Source organism: Hemibagrus wyckioides, linkage group LG03, assembly GCF_019097595.1.
Source record: "Hemibagrus wyckioides isolate EC202008001 linkage group LG03, SWU_Hwy_1.0, whole genome shotgun sequence".
Classification (NCBI taxonomy): domain Eukaryota; kingdom Metazoa; phylum Chordata; class Actinopteri; order Siluriformes; family Bagridae; genus Hemibagrus; species Hemibagrus wyckioides.
The window spans coordinates 24,434,991-24,450,401 of NC_080712.1; the positions used below are offsets into that span (position 1 = coordinate 24,434,991).

The window sequence follows — 15,411 nt, forward strand, 5'->3', positions numbered from 1 at the left end:
CAAGTCACATAGTATTAAATAGGCATTATTTATATACTGACTTAATTTACTTTTTTCCCCCCAAGTTTGGAATAAATACATTCAAATTTTAAGGTCAAAATATACACCGATCAGGTATAACATTATGAGCACTGACAGGCAAAGTGAATAACACTGATTATCTCCTCATCATGACACCTGTTAGTGGGTGGGATATATTAGGCAGCAAGTGAACATTTTGTCCTCAAAGTTGATGTGTTAGAAGCAGGAAAAATGGGGAAGCATAAGGATTTAAATGAGTTTGACAAGGGCCAAATTGTGATGGCTAGATGACTGGATCAGGGCATCTCCAAAACTGCAGCTCTTGTGGGGTGTTCCTGGTCTGCAGTGGTCATATCTATCAAAACTGGTCCAAGGAAGGAACAGTAGTGAACCAGTGACAGGATCATGGGCAGCCAAGGCTCATTGATGCATACGAATCCAACAGACGAGTTACTGTTGCTCAAATTGCTGAAGAAGTTAATGCTGATTCTGATAGAAAGGTGTCAGAATACACAGTGTATGATGGGTCAGGGCTGTTTTGTCAGTAAAAGGGGGACCAACACAATATTAGGCAGGTGGTCATAATGTTATGCCTGATCAATGTACTATAACAAGTAAACAGAATAAATAAACAATATTAAATGAATAAATAAAACAGACCCCTGGACCTTACTTGGAAAACTAGTGATCTATACAAGATCATAACCGGGCATGTGAATCTCATCTAAAAATGCCTGCGCACACATTTCAGCTTTATTTCTTTCTCTCTTGTTCTCATTTACTTACCCACTCACTCACCTTTTTTCCATATGGCATTCTTGTTCTTTGATGTAAAGAATTTGATTGCAGTAACACTGAAAGCATTTCACTGGTATATTGCAGAATTACTGAAACATTTGTGGTTAGGAAATCCAGCTAAAAATGATTCTGAAAAACTTTTCTATACATCATGACATACTAATTGTAAAGAATGCGTGTTACAATACGTGACTCCATATTTAAGTAGTGTTGAGTTACTTTTTAAAAAGGACCTTTCACAATCCAAATGACTAAGATTGATGAAATAAGTAAGAGCATTTAAGATGGAGAGCTACACACACTACAGGGAATGAGAGAACTGAAAAGAAGATTTAAGCAGTGGATGGAAAACACTTCACATGGCCAAATATACTTCCACTGAAGTGCTAAAAAGAAACATTACTCAATCACAGCATCTTAAATAATTCCTCAGGTTACTGGAGATATCTAGATATGATTAATACACAAAAAAGGAGGTCATTGAAATTTATTTGAACTAGACCTTATACACCAGAAACTACAGAAACAACCAATGGTAGCATAGAAACAACGTACAGCATTTCATTGAACAGGGCATATGAGCATAATCTCAGATTTGTATCAATTCCCAGAAGAGCTGTAAAGAGAAAACCGCTTATGCTGGGCACCAAGGTACAAATGTATTTCAAGACATTTTTGCTGTTGTAGCACGAGCTCCACACCAATTCTTTTTCTCTTCTGACCCTGGATCTCTCTGGCTCCTGTATTAAAATATCTTTGATTTACTTAAGTCGAACGATTCATGGATTTTTAGACTTGAACTTAATTTACTCTCAAACAGATTATATAAAATGATGGTCTACATTACCTTTCTTTTTTTTTAAAGGAACTGTTTCAGCTGCAAACAAAGCAAGAAAAAGCAGGGAGTTCAAAACCCTGTACTTTAACAAAAAACGGTGTAACATTTTACATATGCTAATGATTCATTACTTGTTGAGAAAGTGCTCATTCTTTCAGTGGAATCTCCTTTCCTTCAGAATGAGTGCTTGTCAGTCCATCATTTCACTGGCATTACCTGCCAAAGAGTTTAAGAAGATACATGAAACATCTCAACCAAATAATACAAAGTAAAAGTTTTCAGATCAATGTTATTGAAACATTTGTAGGTTTTCATGCACATCCCTAAACCTACTGGATGGAGGTTCTTTACAAAGAGTCAAAACTGAACTCAAATGTGTCCAAGTTCAGCTGCTCTGTAAAAGAACCTGGTGGTGGGGAGAACGAAAGAGTCATCGCCTCTTCAGTGTCCAGAGGATTTGGGTTATCATTCGATTCCATCATCTCAATGTTCTCCATGATTTCTGAATTGGCTAAACAGTCTAGAGAATCTACTTCATTCTTGCAATCAACCGTTGCCATTTCCATACTTCCACAATGCTCTTCTGTTTTTGAGTCCACAAGTGGTTCTACATCAAGATCAAAAGTTGGTTGTTCAGCCTGTGTTCCTCTGCCTGCAGACGGCTCCTCACACTTTAAGCTGGAGACCTCAGCTAAGTGTTTACTGTTTGGATCCTGCTCCTTTGTTGATTCTTTATTTAGAGTGGTTAACAAACTTCCTGAATCAGCTTTAGAGTCTTTTTTACAGCCAACTTTATTGCCAACACTAGAACCACTGCAGCTTGCCATAGTGCTGCTGCCATAGAAAATGTCAAACAAGTCTTTTGCTTTCGCTGCTGCTAGACTCATTTTTGGCTTGTCTGTTTTTGAAGAGTAACTACTGAGGGTCTTAAGTTGAGGAGGAGGACGGACCATGACTGTCTGTTTGTGTTCTTCCTCGGGTACTCCAGAGGCAGCTACATCAGACTCGAGAGTAATGATACATTCAGTAGGAGCTTTTACCTTGACAGCCTCCACCTCCTTCACTGTGGATAATGGAGTTGTCACAGTTGAAGTAGTTGGTATGGAGACAGATGCAGATGTAAGGCTTGATGAATTCTCATCTGCATCTTCCAATTTAATCTCCTCACCACCAAACGCCTTAGAGATTACATCAGCTGGCAGAACGTCGTCTTTCTCTGCTTGTTTTTTTATTGAAGCATCAGAAGATTTGCTGCTTTCATCCATGGCTGGTACAGGTAATGAGGGTGTGTCAGTAGAAACCGGTTTGTTTTGAACGCCAACATTGGACTTCTTCTGAACATTAGAAGGGGTGGATAAATTGGGACGAATTTTAACTTGGTTAAAGGCTACCCATTCTTGGGAAGGAGCGATAGATGTTTTACCCAAGAGTTTGATAGCAATACTCTTGGCAGCAGCCACAGACTTGGAAAAGGGATCATGTTCATCAGAGTCTTTAGTTGTTGCTTTAGATACAGTACTCTCCTCATCTTCCTTCATGAATTGCTCTGCAATTTTCTCGGCTTCCTTCTCCAGTGCAGTCTTTTCAGGCTTTTTCCAAGTGAATTTTCCAAAGGTAGCACGTGAAGTGGCTTCCTCATTCTTTTTGCGCAGTTTAGCCAACATGGCAGGGCTGGGCCCACAAAGAACCTTAGGGAGATCACTAGGCTTCTCGGGGTCAATCTTAACATCTTTCAAAGACGACTTCTCTTTCTCATCTTTGTAGCCTCCTTTTTGGTGCTGTTTTTTATCCTCCTTTTTCCCATAGTTGGTCCTCTCCTCTTCCTCCTCATCTTCCTCCCATTTTGATTTTGCCAACTTTAAACCCTCTTCCTCCCTGTGTTTTGGTCTCCTATCTTCCTCAGTTTCATGGCCGTATTTGTATTTCTTGTCATCCCCTTTCCGATACCTAGACTTCTCATCCTCATTCCTGAATCGATACTTCTCATTATCTTCTCGGTACTTGAACTGATTTTCTTCCCTGAAGCGATATTTGTCTTCATCGGATCTGTATCTCTCTTCATCTCCTTTCCTCTGTCTGTACCGCTCTTCCTCTTCTTTTCTAAACTTGTTCCTCTCCCCTTCTTCTTTTGTATACCTAGCCTTTTCCACCTCTTCTTTTCTACATTTGGTCCTCTCAACCTCCTCTTTCTTAAATTTAGGTTTATGCTCTTCCTCTTTGATATTTTTTACATTTCTTTCCTCTTCCTTTACGCGTTTGGGTGATTTCTCATCTTCGTTCTTGCTTTTGGGCTTTTTCACTTGATCTTTGCTGGACTTGGAGTTTTTCTGCTCATCCTGAGAGTCCTCATCTTCATGCTTTCTTTTGTGCTCAGTCTGCTTTTTTCCACTCTCCATGCCAGCTTGGCGATCGAGGTTCCTCCGTTGTTCATAAAGAGGGTTCTCGTACATTTGTTTCTATTGTGGAAATAAGCCAATAATAACGCAATCAACATTCCAACAAATACCAAACAATTCTAACAAATAAACACACTTTATGGCCAACAGTGAAAATTGTATTTCTGCAAACATTATATGTTCCAATATGTTTGATCTAAACTTTCTGGAATACAATTTGGCGTTTAGATGCTCAAAACAGTGTTGTACTTGTACTAAGCCTTCTGTATAGCCTAAAGGAACCAAAAGCCTAAAGCCAAACTATTACAGTGAGAAAATATATTCTGGTATCCAGACTCCAGTTTATTTGTGATTATGCTTTAAAAAAGAACTAATTTAGTTTGTTTTATTAACGCAAGTGCTTATGAAGTGGGTTAGTTACTATTTTTTTAATAATTGATAGTTTGACATTTTCAGAAATACTCAGGATGAATTGATGTAATAAGCTTTGTGTTAGATTTTTTCATAAAACACTATAGTACACCATGCAGCATATATTACATACTATACTATATTATAATAACACTGATTTGAAGTTTATTTTTACTTGATTGTACTGATCCCCTCTAGAACAGTGCATAGTGTCTTCGCTGCTGCCGAATCGAAATGTTAAACTCATAAAATAAAATAAATAAATAAATACCTTATACTTTTCATTGTGCGCATGGCATGTAACATGGGCCTCTGCACAAATAGGATCTCCGAAAAACTCTTTACACAACTGGCAGAAAAATCCCCTCACAGGTAACACAAATTCAGAACCTAGAGGAGAGAAACAAAGTGAGGTGACATGTCACATTAATCCTACCCTCACATCTAGACCACTAAAATTATACCCAAGGTTATCCATTTTCACCATTTCTGGATATGATGGTAAAACGTCTACCTTTTGCTGGTTTAGAAATGAGTTCGCCTGTAGGGTGCTTCTTCTCATGCTCAAAATTTGTTGCCCAAGGTCTGATGTAGGGATCTATAGTCTTTAAACAAAAGACAAAATAGATGAGTTAACAAGTACAGCAGAATAACAACAAAAGGCCTGCATATAATTAAATACGAACAAAGGCAAGTATCCTTGTAATAAAACAGGGAAATTTAAAGGGCATTTACCTTTCTGTGCATTTTGCTGTGCAAGTGTGTAAAAAAATCAAACATGGAACCGCTAGTAATGTTGCAGTTTTTGCACCAGTGGTTTCCTGCATCATAGTACTCAAATATCTCAGCTAATGAATCCGATTTGGTGCTGGATTCTGGTGCTGATGACTTGGTACCCTAGTTTAGGAAGGAAATTACAAGTTAGTAAGATACCCAGAAACCCAATTGAAAGGGAAAAAAAGCAGCAGCAGGATTTGTAAAATAAATACATAAATAAATAAACCTTGATTCCCTATTATTGAAGTTTGACAAAGTAATCTTACCTTTGTATTTTAGGCCATCTGTGCTCCGGCTGAGAGGAACCACTGCTCTAGTTTTAAAGCTCTAACAACTAAGTCTGTATGTAGATCAATAATCCAGGACACAGACAAATAGCAAACTTCTAAACTAATGCAGGAATTCCCTGACAGAATTATTCCAGTATGTGGAAAAACAAAGATGCTGATAAAGCACAGCTCCGTCGGAGCATTCAGTGTTGTTGAGATCTTGACGCGATGAGCGATCGTTACAGATTTACGGATTTTCTTCCAATAAACACTGCCATTTGTGGCTAAATGTAATTTATTTATTGCAAATATATTTTCTTTTTAAAATGTTATCAAACAGAACAATCTATAAATAAGGCAATATATGTGCAACAGTTTAACTCCAAAAAGAGTGTGATATTCTTATATTCAAAAGAATTCTTGACAGTAAATAAAGAAAACGTCACTGACAATTATGTTATCATAGCAAACCAGCCCCTGCTGTAACTGTTTCCACACATGCAAGGCAGAGATCATGAGTATGCATGTGTGAAAACGGCATCACGCAGTGGTGTATGTCGAAAAAAGACAGATCAGGAAATGGCTGGTGTACTACAAGAAATGCAGAAGCTCTCTCGACATCTCTAATTTATTGCTTTCAAGGTTTCAAGTTCGAACCAAGGTTTAAAGTTTCCCTGATTCACAAGAAACCATCCCTGAAATGTTTGGGTGAGGCTGAATTTCATTTGCAAGTAGGAGGTGTGCACTGGGTTTAACAAGCATACTGGTAAACAACAGTGTGTGACACTCTTACTACCTTCACTCACTCACCTCCTGATACTGCCTTATCCTGGTTAAGGACACGGTTGGTTAAATTAGTAATTTCTTTATATTTTTAAAAAGAAAAACACCCTACAACTATTGTAGGTATTTTAGTGTACAAACACTAATAGGAGCAGATTGGTCAGAGTCCCTTAGGGAGCAGAAAAGGATTATAAATGGAAGGGGAGGAGAGGAAAAAAAAAAAAAAAACAAACAAAAAAAAAAACAGCCTCATGCACACCTCTATCTCAGAATAATCACAATGGGGATGAACAACACAGAGAAAAATGTTTACCCAATATTGTTCATCCTCACTAAGACATAAATGTATCCTTAATCATTAACAATTATTGCTGTTGCACGTATAACCATGTAGGTATCAGCATTAAGTCAATCAGCATTAAATAAATAAAATAAATATACATTTACAGGTATATACAAAAAATTAGGACAAAGTGCCAATATTTGTTCTTGGGGATAAAAGAGCAAAAATCCTAAAGAGCAAAAACCTCAACTCCCTATAAAGGATTTAATAAATAAATAAATGAATAAACTGACAAATCAAATTCAATATTCAGTATACTGAAATATAGACTGAAAGTCTATTTTTTTTAATTCATTAAAAATGATTAATAATAATAATAATAATAATTATTATTATTATTATTATATAAAAAATATCAATTATACTCCTTCTGTTGTATGTGTTCTGTTGAATTTAACAATGAATGCATGGCAAAAAAATCTGACATTTTCAACAGCCAAGTCGATGTTTGGTCATATTCTGTTATATTCTATCTATTCTGTCATATTCAGAAATACACTATTGTCTTAAACTGTCTATAAATACTCTAAGATTGTAATAACGTAGAACCATGTTTTTGCACGCCAAAATGTTTAGACCACGCAATTGTATTTTCAATTTCTTTTGAAGGACTCTTATTGTAAAGCTGATCATTCTTGCTAAAGTGTAATGAACAACTTATACAATTTGGCAAATAAGCCCATGCTTCAGCTACTTGATATAAACAAAAAACATTAGCACAACTTGGTAGCTGTCTGTAAGAATGCTAGGAAAAAAAAAAAAAAGAACTGAATATGGATTGTAAAATTTACTCAACTCAAAATAATATGAATTTGAAAATAGGCTCAACTGAAACATTTAAAGAATTATTCTACACTGTGTGCACAATTAGGCATGTGAGTATTATAACAAAATCATCTTTTTATGCATATTGTCCAACTCCAAGCTGTACAAACTTAAATTCTTTTGGGTTTAAAGATATTAGGTTATGTGTATTTGCATAATTATTAGGCACAATTGGGCAAAAAAGAGATATAACTGACTATGAAAAGAATAAAAATTCAGAAAGATGCAGCAGAAAAAAAGATGCAAATTAACTGCTAAAGACTTGAGAAGAATCAAACGTAAAGCTGCCAGGAACCCATTATCCTCCAGTGCTGTCATATTCCAGAACTGCAACCTGCCTGGAGTGCCCAGAGGTACAAGGTGTTCAGTGCTCAGAGACATGGCCAAGGTAAGGAAGGCTGAAACCCGACCAACGATGATTAAGACACATAAGCTGAAACGTCAAGACTAGGCCAAGAAATATCTGATGACAGATTTTTCAAAGGTTTTCTGGACTGATGAGATGAGAGTGACTCTTGATGGACCAGATGGATGGGCCCATTGCTGGATCAGTAAAGGCCACAGAGCTCCACTTCGACTCAGACGCCAGAAAGGTGGAGGTGGTTTACTGGTACGGGCTGGTATTATTAAAGATGTGCTAATTGGATCTTTTAGAAGACACTTTCTTCAAGCAGTGGTTCAGGAAAATGTCTGCATCTTTCAAGAAGACCATGATATTTATGCAGGACAATGCTCCATCACATGCATCAAAGTTCTCCGCTGCGTGGCTAGCCAGTAAAGGCCTTAAAGATGAAAGAATAATGACATGGCCCTCTTCCTCACCTGCTCCTAAACCCTACTGAGAACTTGTGGGCTCTTCTTAAACTGGAGATTTACAGTGAAGGAAAACAGTACATCTCTCTGAACAGTGTCTGGGAAGCTGTGGTTACTGCTGAACAAAAAGTTGATCTTGAACAGATCAAGAAACTGACAGACTCCATGAATGGAAGGCTTATAAGTGTTACTGAAAAGATGGGCAGCTATACTGATCACTGATTTTTTTTATTTTTTTTTTATTTTTTGAACTTGCAACAAGTGAGATGATAAGTTTGTTGTTTTTCAGTTGCATAATAATTCTGCACACTAATAGTTGCATAATAATTGGACACAAGTAGATATTCTTCTAAGAATGCCAAAACCTCACTTTTACTTCCTAAAATATTCGGGTTTGAGGTTTAACATTTTGGATTAGCCAAGACCACTGTAGTTGTTCAATAATGAAATGAATCCTCAAAAATACAACTTGCCTAATAATTGTGCACACAGTGTATTGTGCACTCCAACTAAATCAGGGTTGGAGAAATCATCAGCTCAGACATCAGAGATGAGCAGATTTTGGGTCCAGGCTCTAAAATTTTTATATGTAGTTGCCCAATAAACAAGCAGTTTCAGAAACCAAAAGAAGAAAAATAAAATGCTCCTTATTGACTTTGACTAGCACTCACAAATAAAAAAAATCAAAATGTTGTTAAATACAGGGTGTCCAATGTTACCCAGAAGGGGCAGGTGTGTGTGCAGGTTTTCATTCCAACCAAGCAACATTCAAACCTGAGTGTGATCAACTGATTAAACAGGAATCAGATATGGCTCCTGCTTGATTAGAATAAACACCTGCACCCAGACTGGCCCTTTGCAGATGAGACGTGACGGACCTGGCGTAAATAAACCATTGTATAGAGAGGATAGGTTTTACCAGTTCCCTTCCTTTCTGGGCTTACCCACTAGCAGCAAAAGTAAATCTACCTGAGTGTTGGACGTGATGGAGGCAGATTTAGATTTCTCTGGACTTCTGGACTCTTTAGACTTGCTACGAGAAGGTCCGTGCTCATGATCCGCAGAGCTCCTAAGGTTTTTGTGATCCAGCCCCAGGATGGTTGCCACCTTCACTAATTCCTCATGCTTCTTCTCTGCTGCCTCATGTTCAGTGCGCAGACTGGATATCTGGGCCATCACATCCTCTTGAAGACGACCAAGCTCCATAAGGATGGGATCCTTGTGACCATCTTTCTCTCTTCGCTTTTTCCTTAGGAGCTCCCCTACAGTACACAACAATAAAATGGCAATTAATGAACAAGCATCATTAAAGAATCCCAAGCATCATATTATTTTAGTTAATGTGGATCAGCATATGCAGGGAAATACCTTGCTGCTTTCGCAGTGTCTCCAACTCTTTCATTAGACTATCTTTTTTCTTCATTCGGGATTCTCTGTCCTTCTTCAGCTTTTCAAGCTCTTCAGTAACCTAGCCATGATATAGTAGTATTTAGGCCTTGTCCTGAGGAATAACCAATACTCTAAATGCATTTAATAGTTTTATCAGCCAAGAACTAATCTAAAGCACTTTTGAAGAAAACTGCCATCAATTGTATACACCTCAAACGACAGAAGTCAAATTAATTAATAAACAAATAACAAAAAGAAACTGTTTGTCTTGCTAGAACTCTATTTACCACTTAAGAGCACAGAATGGGGCTGACTAAGTGCAGCTATTACAACAAATATTAAGTCACTCTGTGTACATACATTGTATGCGTATGCACGTGAAGGTATTTCGATGAGTGGCAGACATATATTTAATTTTCACTCTAACAAGTTGATCACCATGAGCAAGGCTTTAAATTCCACAGTAGAGTGCACAATAACATTACACTGCAAGCACTAATATCCTGAAAAAACTGAAACTTCCTTCATATATGTAAAGGTAGTTTCAGTTTGCATATTTTAAATAGTCTCAGTAAGTTGTTTCAGAAATGCAGCTGTTCATTTACTGAAGTTAAAAAAGGCCTTGTGTGAAAAAGTATCTATTACCCCATTACTTAAACAACTAATCAGCAAAATTAACTGGGATCAAATAGACCAGAAACCCCCAGGCATGATTACTGGCCTGTTGTTATTTCTAAGACTCTTGAACTCCAGCAAACCACAGTGAGAGCCATTATCGGCAAAAGAAAAACTAATGGTGAATTTACCCAAAAAGAGCTCAGCCTCCCCAAATCCTCTAAGAGCACATCGACAACTCAGCTAGAAACAGCTAGGAAACTGCAGGCCTTGCTTGCCCCAGATATGGTCAAAATTCACAATTCTACCATTACAGAGAGACTAGGAAGAGCACAGATAACCAAATAGACTTGTCTCGCATCTTGCTAGACTGTTAAGTTGAAAGTGGAACTTTTCTTCTGTTACATGTGGTATAAAGTTAATCTTCCATTCAAACATAGTGCTGTAAGTGTGATGATGTTGAAATGCTGTTCTGTTTCACTTATAATACCATGAAGTTTGCTCTCTACCAGAAACTACTAAAGCAGAATATCCAGTCATCAATCTGCAATCTGATGCTCAAGCACATCTGGGTTATGCAGCAACACAACAATTTAGAAGGTAAGAGCTAGTCCACCTCTGAATGGAGCCAAAGAAACAAAATAAATGTTTTAGAAACAAAGTCCTGAATCGAACCGTTTTGAGATGCTGTGGTACGACCTTGAACAGGTATTTTCACGCTTAAAAGCCCTCCAAGTGTGGGTGAAGTCTTGAGGCTGAATTCATGCTAGCCTAACATATTTCTGAGTCTGGAAAACCTTCACAAATAATTTGTCTAATTACCTTTTGCTTTTGTTTGGCATTATTCTTTTCTTCAATTACCCTCCTCTGGTTTCCACTGCATGCAATCGTCATGCTCTGTACTGGGTCCACCTTTGAGCCTATGGGAAGAAACAAAAATAATATAATAAAAAATAATAAAAAATGCAAACTAAATCTTAACTACTGAAAAGGAAATAACCACAAAGCTGTTCACCTTTTTTATCCATCTCTTGAGCTTCATTTGCTCCCGTATTGATTACTTTCAAGAAGCGCCGATCTACGGCAGGGGAACTGTAGCCATCCATGGGAGTTTGAGGAGGCATTGGCATAGTAGGGGGTGGGTACATGGGCCAGCCTTGGGGCATATACGGCATGTAGTTCCCATAAGGATCATAGCCAGGTGGAGGGTAGTTGGGAGGCATAACTCCACGTGTGTGTGGCTGCGAATAGGGAGGCATCTGATGGGCAGAGTGAGTGGGGAAATTATTTGTTTGAGGATTCACAACTTCAGGAGGAGGGGGTCCTGCAATTGGCCACGGGTTCTCTTCAGCTTTAGTGCCAGGCCGAAGCTCCCTCTGGTTCTGGCTGCCTGATCGCGATGAACATCTTTCAAGAGGAACAGATTTCTTCCGGTCACGACTTGAGGTGCGCTCATAACTGCTGCTCCGACTGCGACTGCTTCTCCTGCTGCAACTGCTTCCCCTGCTGCTACTCCTACCCCGGCTATTACTACTGGAACTCCTGCTGTAGCTCTTGTGTCTGCGGTCAGACTGGTGTTTTTTGACAGTCGACTTCGCAGGATTCTTACCTTGGAGGCGCTCTTGCGTCCTCGCAGCCATCTTGCTGATCTCAGCTACCCCCAGGTCAAGACCAATAGTTTTAAGGAGGTCTTGTATCTTCTCATATTCCTCAACTTCTGCTCTAACTTGAGCATCATGAGACCCAGATACTGGTGGGTTACTCTGAGGTTCACCATCAAGACGCTGCCCTTCTGAGGCTGAAGAATAGTGTTTATCCCGATATTTGCTTTGTTTAGTTATCTGACTTGCATCTTCTTCAGGATGCCCATGACTGTACGAATGTCCATAATCTTTCCTGTGTAGATCATGTACTACTGAAGTCTTTGGCTCATGATACAGCACATCAGGTCCAGTTTTCCCATAGACATCCATTAAGCTACATTGTCCAGATTTAGGCATTTCTTTTGCTGGGAATTTGTCTTCCTCTTCTTCATCCCCATACAAGAACTTCTCTTCATCTTCAATATCTACAAAGCTTTTCTTTTTATCTGGTGGTTGGACTACTGCCTCTGCCATCACACTGAGTAGCTGAGTGAGGTCTGAATGCTCCTGGCTGCTACTTTCATGAGGGAGATGGAACCCATGCCCACTCTCTTTGGTCGGCTGTAATTTGCTTATGAGCTCTTCAAATGCACTGGCATTAGAATTTTGAGCCAACGCTGATGCCAGCAAGTCTGGGTCCATGTTTTTAGTCACTGCACATAGTAACTGTTCCGCATCCTTTGAAAGACTACTGCCTGAATTCCCTTGTGGAGAGTCAGTATTCTAAAACCATTGGATAACAGTTTAATTAGATATTATACAAAGAATGATCTAAAAATAGACAGCTACCTATGACAAATGAAAAAATGTGTACATCTTGTATCCGTTAAATGATTCAGTAAAATTTAGTATCAAATTATACTGACCTGTCCAATCATGGGAGAATCTGTTTCAGAGGAGTCAACTCTCTTTTTTAAGATGGATTTAGTGGGCATCGACAGCATGTCCTCCAGTTCTTTACGCCGACGGGCCCTCTCAAGCTCACTAAACTCATCGTTATGTCTCTTATTGTCTCTGCTGTTCCTGCTACGGCTACTACTGCTACTGCCACTGCAGCTCCGGCTCCGACCTCTGCTCCGGCCACGGCTCTTACCCCTGCTCCGGCCCCGGCTCCTTCCCCTGCTCCGGGTTCTGCTTCTGCTGTGTGGTCTACTCTTGCTCCGTGCCCTGCTCCTTGCTCTACTCCTTCCCCTGCTCCGGGACCTACTTCTACTCCTGCTCCGTGGTCTGCTACGTCCTCGGCTCTGCGCCCTGCTGCGGCTAACTGCACGACTACGGCTCCTGCTGCGAGGCCGACTTCTGCTGTGAATTCTGTCTGGACTGCGGCTCCAGCCCCTGTTCCTACAATGGCTCTGACTGTGCCTTCTTGAACCCCGTTCATCGTGGCCGCCCTCATAGCTTGACCGGCGTGGAGAATAATCTCTGTGAGGGGATATAAAAAAAAAACACCACCACACAATCCAGCTGTTCAGTCAGTTGTTTAAGGTCATTCAGTAACAAGCCGGTGGTGCTTTACATGTTTTGCAAGGGGTTATGAGAAAAGTTTGAGCTATCAGATATGGTCCATTGGGCAGTTGTACTTTCAAAAGGTGTCAATGCTATTTGCTAACAAAATTAAAGACTTTTTTTTTTCATTCTCACGGCACAGTGATGAATTTATGTATTCAGGCAGTATTTAATCAACTAGAATTAAAGACCACAGGTTTAGGCTCTCTCTTTGAGCAACAGAAAAGCTTTGGCCCCATAATCATGAGATCACAAGTTCAAACCCCAACCCCCATTCCCTTTTGCCACTCTCTTTCACAGTGTCTGAAAACAACTTGCGGAGAAAGGGTGACGGACTATAAATTTAACTATGCATGCGTTTTCCTGCTTTAAGCGTCTTTATCTAAAAGCGATCCCGGTGTGCTGCAAACCAAATTCTAGCTTTTTTTTCTATAGAAAAAAAATAGACTTTACCTGGCATAGGGCATATCTGCTCCTTTGCTCTGGGATAAACCGGTCAACTCGTTGCCCACAGTTATAACAAGACTATGGTCAGTAGGGAGACCAGCACGTGGGGGTGAAGGGGTATATCTCTGTAGGAAAGTAAGAATGCAAATAAATACAAAATAATCTGTAAATGTGATCATAAAGCTGTAAATAGGAGAGGAATTTGTTTCTGTAAGGAGAAGTACAACAGTACACACTGCTGGTCCTGTTGTAACCTCTTCCCTTCACAAAATGTCCAGTGAAGAGGGTACAACAGGACCAGTGATGTGATCTAAGAAAAAAAAGCACATACTAACATACTAAGTTGTACCTAACCAGAGTATGTCACTCATGTGACACCATTTTATTCCCTAGAATACAGTCTGGGACGCAGAATTAGTATAAACATTGCGTCATCACGCAGGTAACCCAGTGCTACTTAACGGCCAAGCAGAGTGTAGTAATCAAGTCAGCCTACATGGCCGTAGTCTCTAGGGGGAGGCCCATCGCCTCTGTAGTCTTCAGCCGACCCTCTGCCCGGTGATGAGTAGCGCCTCCTCGGATGCTCCGGGTGCCGTCGGTAGCCATGCTGATAGCCGATGCTGTCTCGCGCGTGCTCATTCCGGTACGGAGCGCTGGGGAAAGAACTCGCAGGAGGCGGGCCGCGGGGAGCAAAACCCCGAGACGCTGCAGGAGGATACGCTCCTCGGTGCGGCCTAGGACCTCGGTACATGGCGCCAGCCGCCCGTTCCAGCAGACAGCCGTTTCGGATCCAGTGGCCTTTATTTGCCTACCCAAAGCGAATTACACAAAGCAATCCGAATTGAAATCACTACTCAAACTCAGTAGGTACATACATCAGCGCTCGTAACCAAACCGTGTTAAAACTACTTCCTGCACCGCCATTCGTCTATCTAAACAGGAAATGACGTACAGCCGGTCTCTGCCAATCATATTCTTCTTATTTGTTCTTTATTATTGTTTACTGGGTTGTGTGCAGGGGATGCAGTTTCTGAGTGCACACAATGATGGGTTTATGATTTAGAAGAAACAATATAATAGTTTTTAATAGATTGGCAGACTGGCAGCTAATCATGTGGTATCTAAGTGTTTAAGGTGTTGGACTGCTGATCAGAAGGTTGTGACATTGAATCCCAGGTCCACCAAGCTGTCACTGTTGGGCCCCTGAGCAAGGCCCTTAACCCTCGATTGCTCAGTTGTCTAAAATGAGATGTCGCTCTGGATTATGCCAAATGCCAGAAATGTAAATGTACTCTATAGCCAGATATTTAGTACATTATTAAAATGCTTTTTTTTTTTTTTTAACTTGTGAACTTGGCACACTTAGAAAATATTTTAAGTTTTAATTATTAAAAACCAATGAATAACACTTGAAACCTGTTTAATTAAAGTGAGCAGTCTATAAAGCTTAATAACCAAAAGATAGAGTCTTTATTGTCATTGTAGCGATGCAACAAAATTTGGTTGGTAGCTCTCAGAGACATTTATAATAAAAGAA

General features: G+C 39.7%; 1 protein-coding gene across 7 annotated transcripts; it reads right to left on the bottom strand.

The window, feature by feature from the left end:
* Window positions 1-1,291: 1,291 nt before the first annotated feature.
* znf318 (zinc finger protein 318) lies at window positions 1,292-14,823 on the bottom strand. Of its 7 annotated transcripts, none has more exons than XR_009204387.1 (14): window positions 14,371-14,823; window positions 13,881-13,999; window positions 12,788-13,343; window positions 11,294-12,644; window positions 11,101-11,198; window positions 9,643-9,742; window positions 9,244-9,536; window positions 5,200-5,361; window positions 4,979-5,069; window positions 4,736-4,854; window positions 1,991-4,113; window positions 1,789-1,873; window positions 1,667-1,696; window positions 1,292-1,559 (listed from the first exon to the last, which is right to left on the bottom strand). XR_009204387.1 is itself a non-coding variant. In XM_058386809.1 (12 exons), exons 1-11 carry the CDS (start codon window positions 14,623-14,625, stop codon window positions 2,005-2,007), a joined length of 5,253 nt encoding a protein of 1,750 aa, XP_058242792.1. In that variant the 5' UTR covers window positions 14,626-14,823; the 3' UTR covers window positions 1,292-1,873; window positions 1,991-2,004. The 7 variants fall into 7 exon arrangements, 3 of the variants coding, with proteins under 3 accessions (XP_058242792.1, XP_058242793.1, XP_058242791.1); XR_009204389.1 differs by having other exon boundaries at window positions 1,987-4,113; XR_009204388.1 differs by having other exon boundaries at window positions 1,292-1,696; window positions 1,987-4,113.
* Window positions 14,824-15,411: the final 588 nt, after the last annotated feature.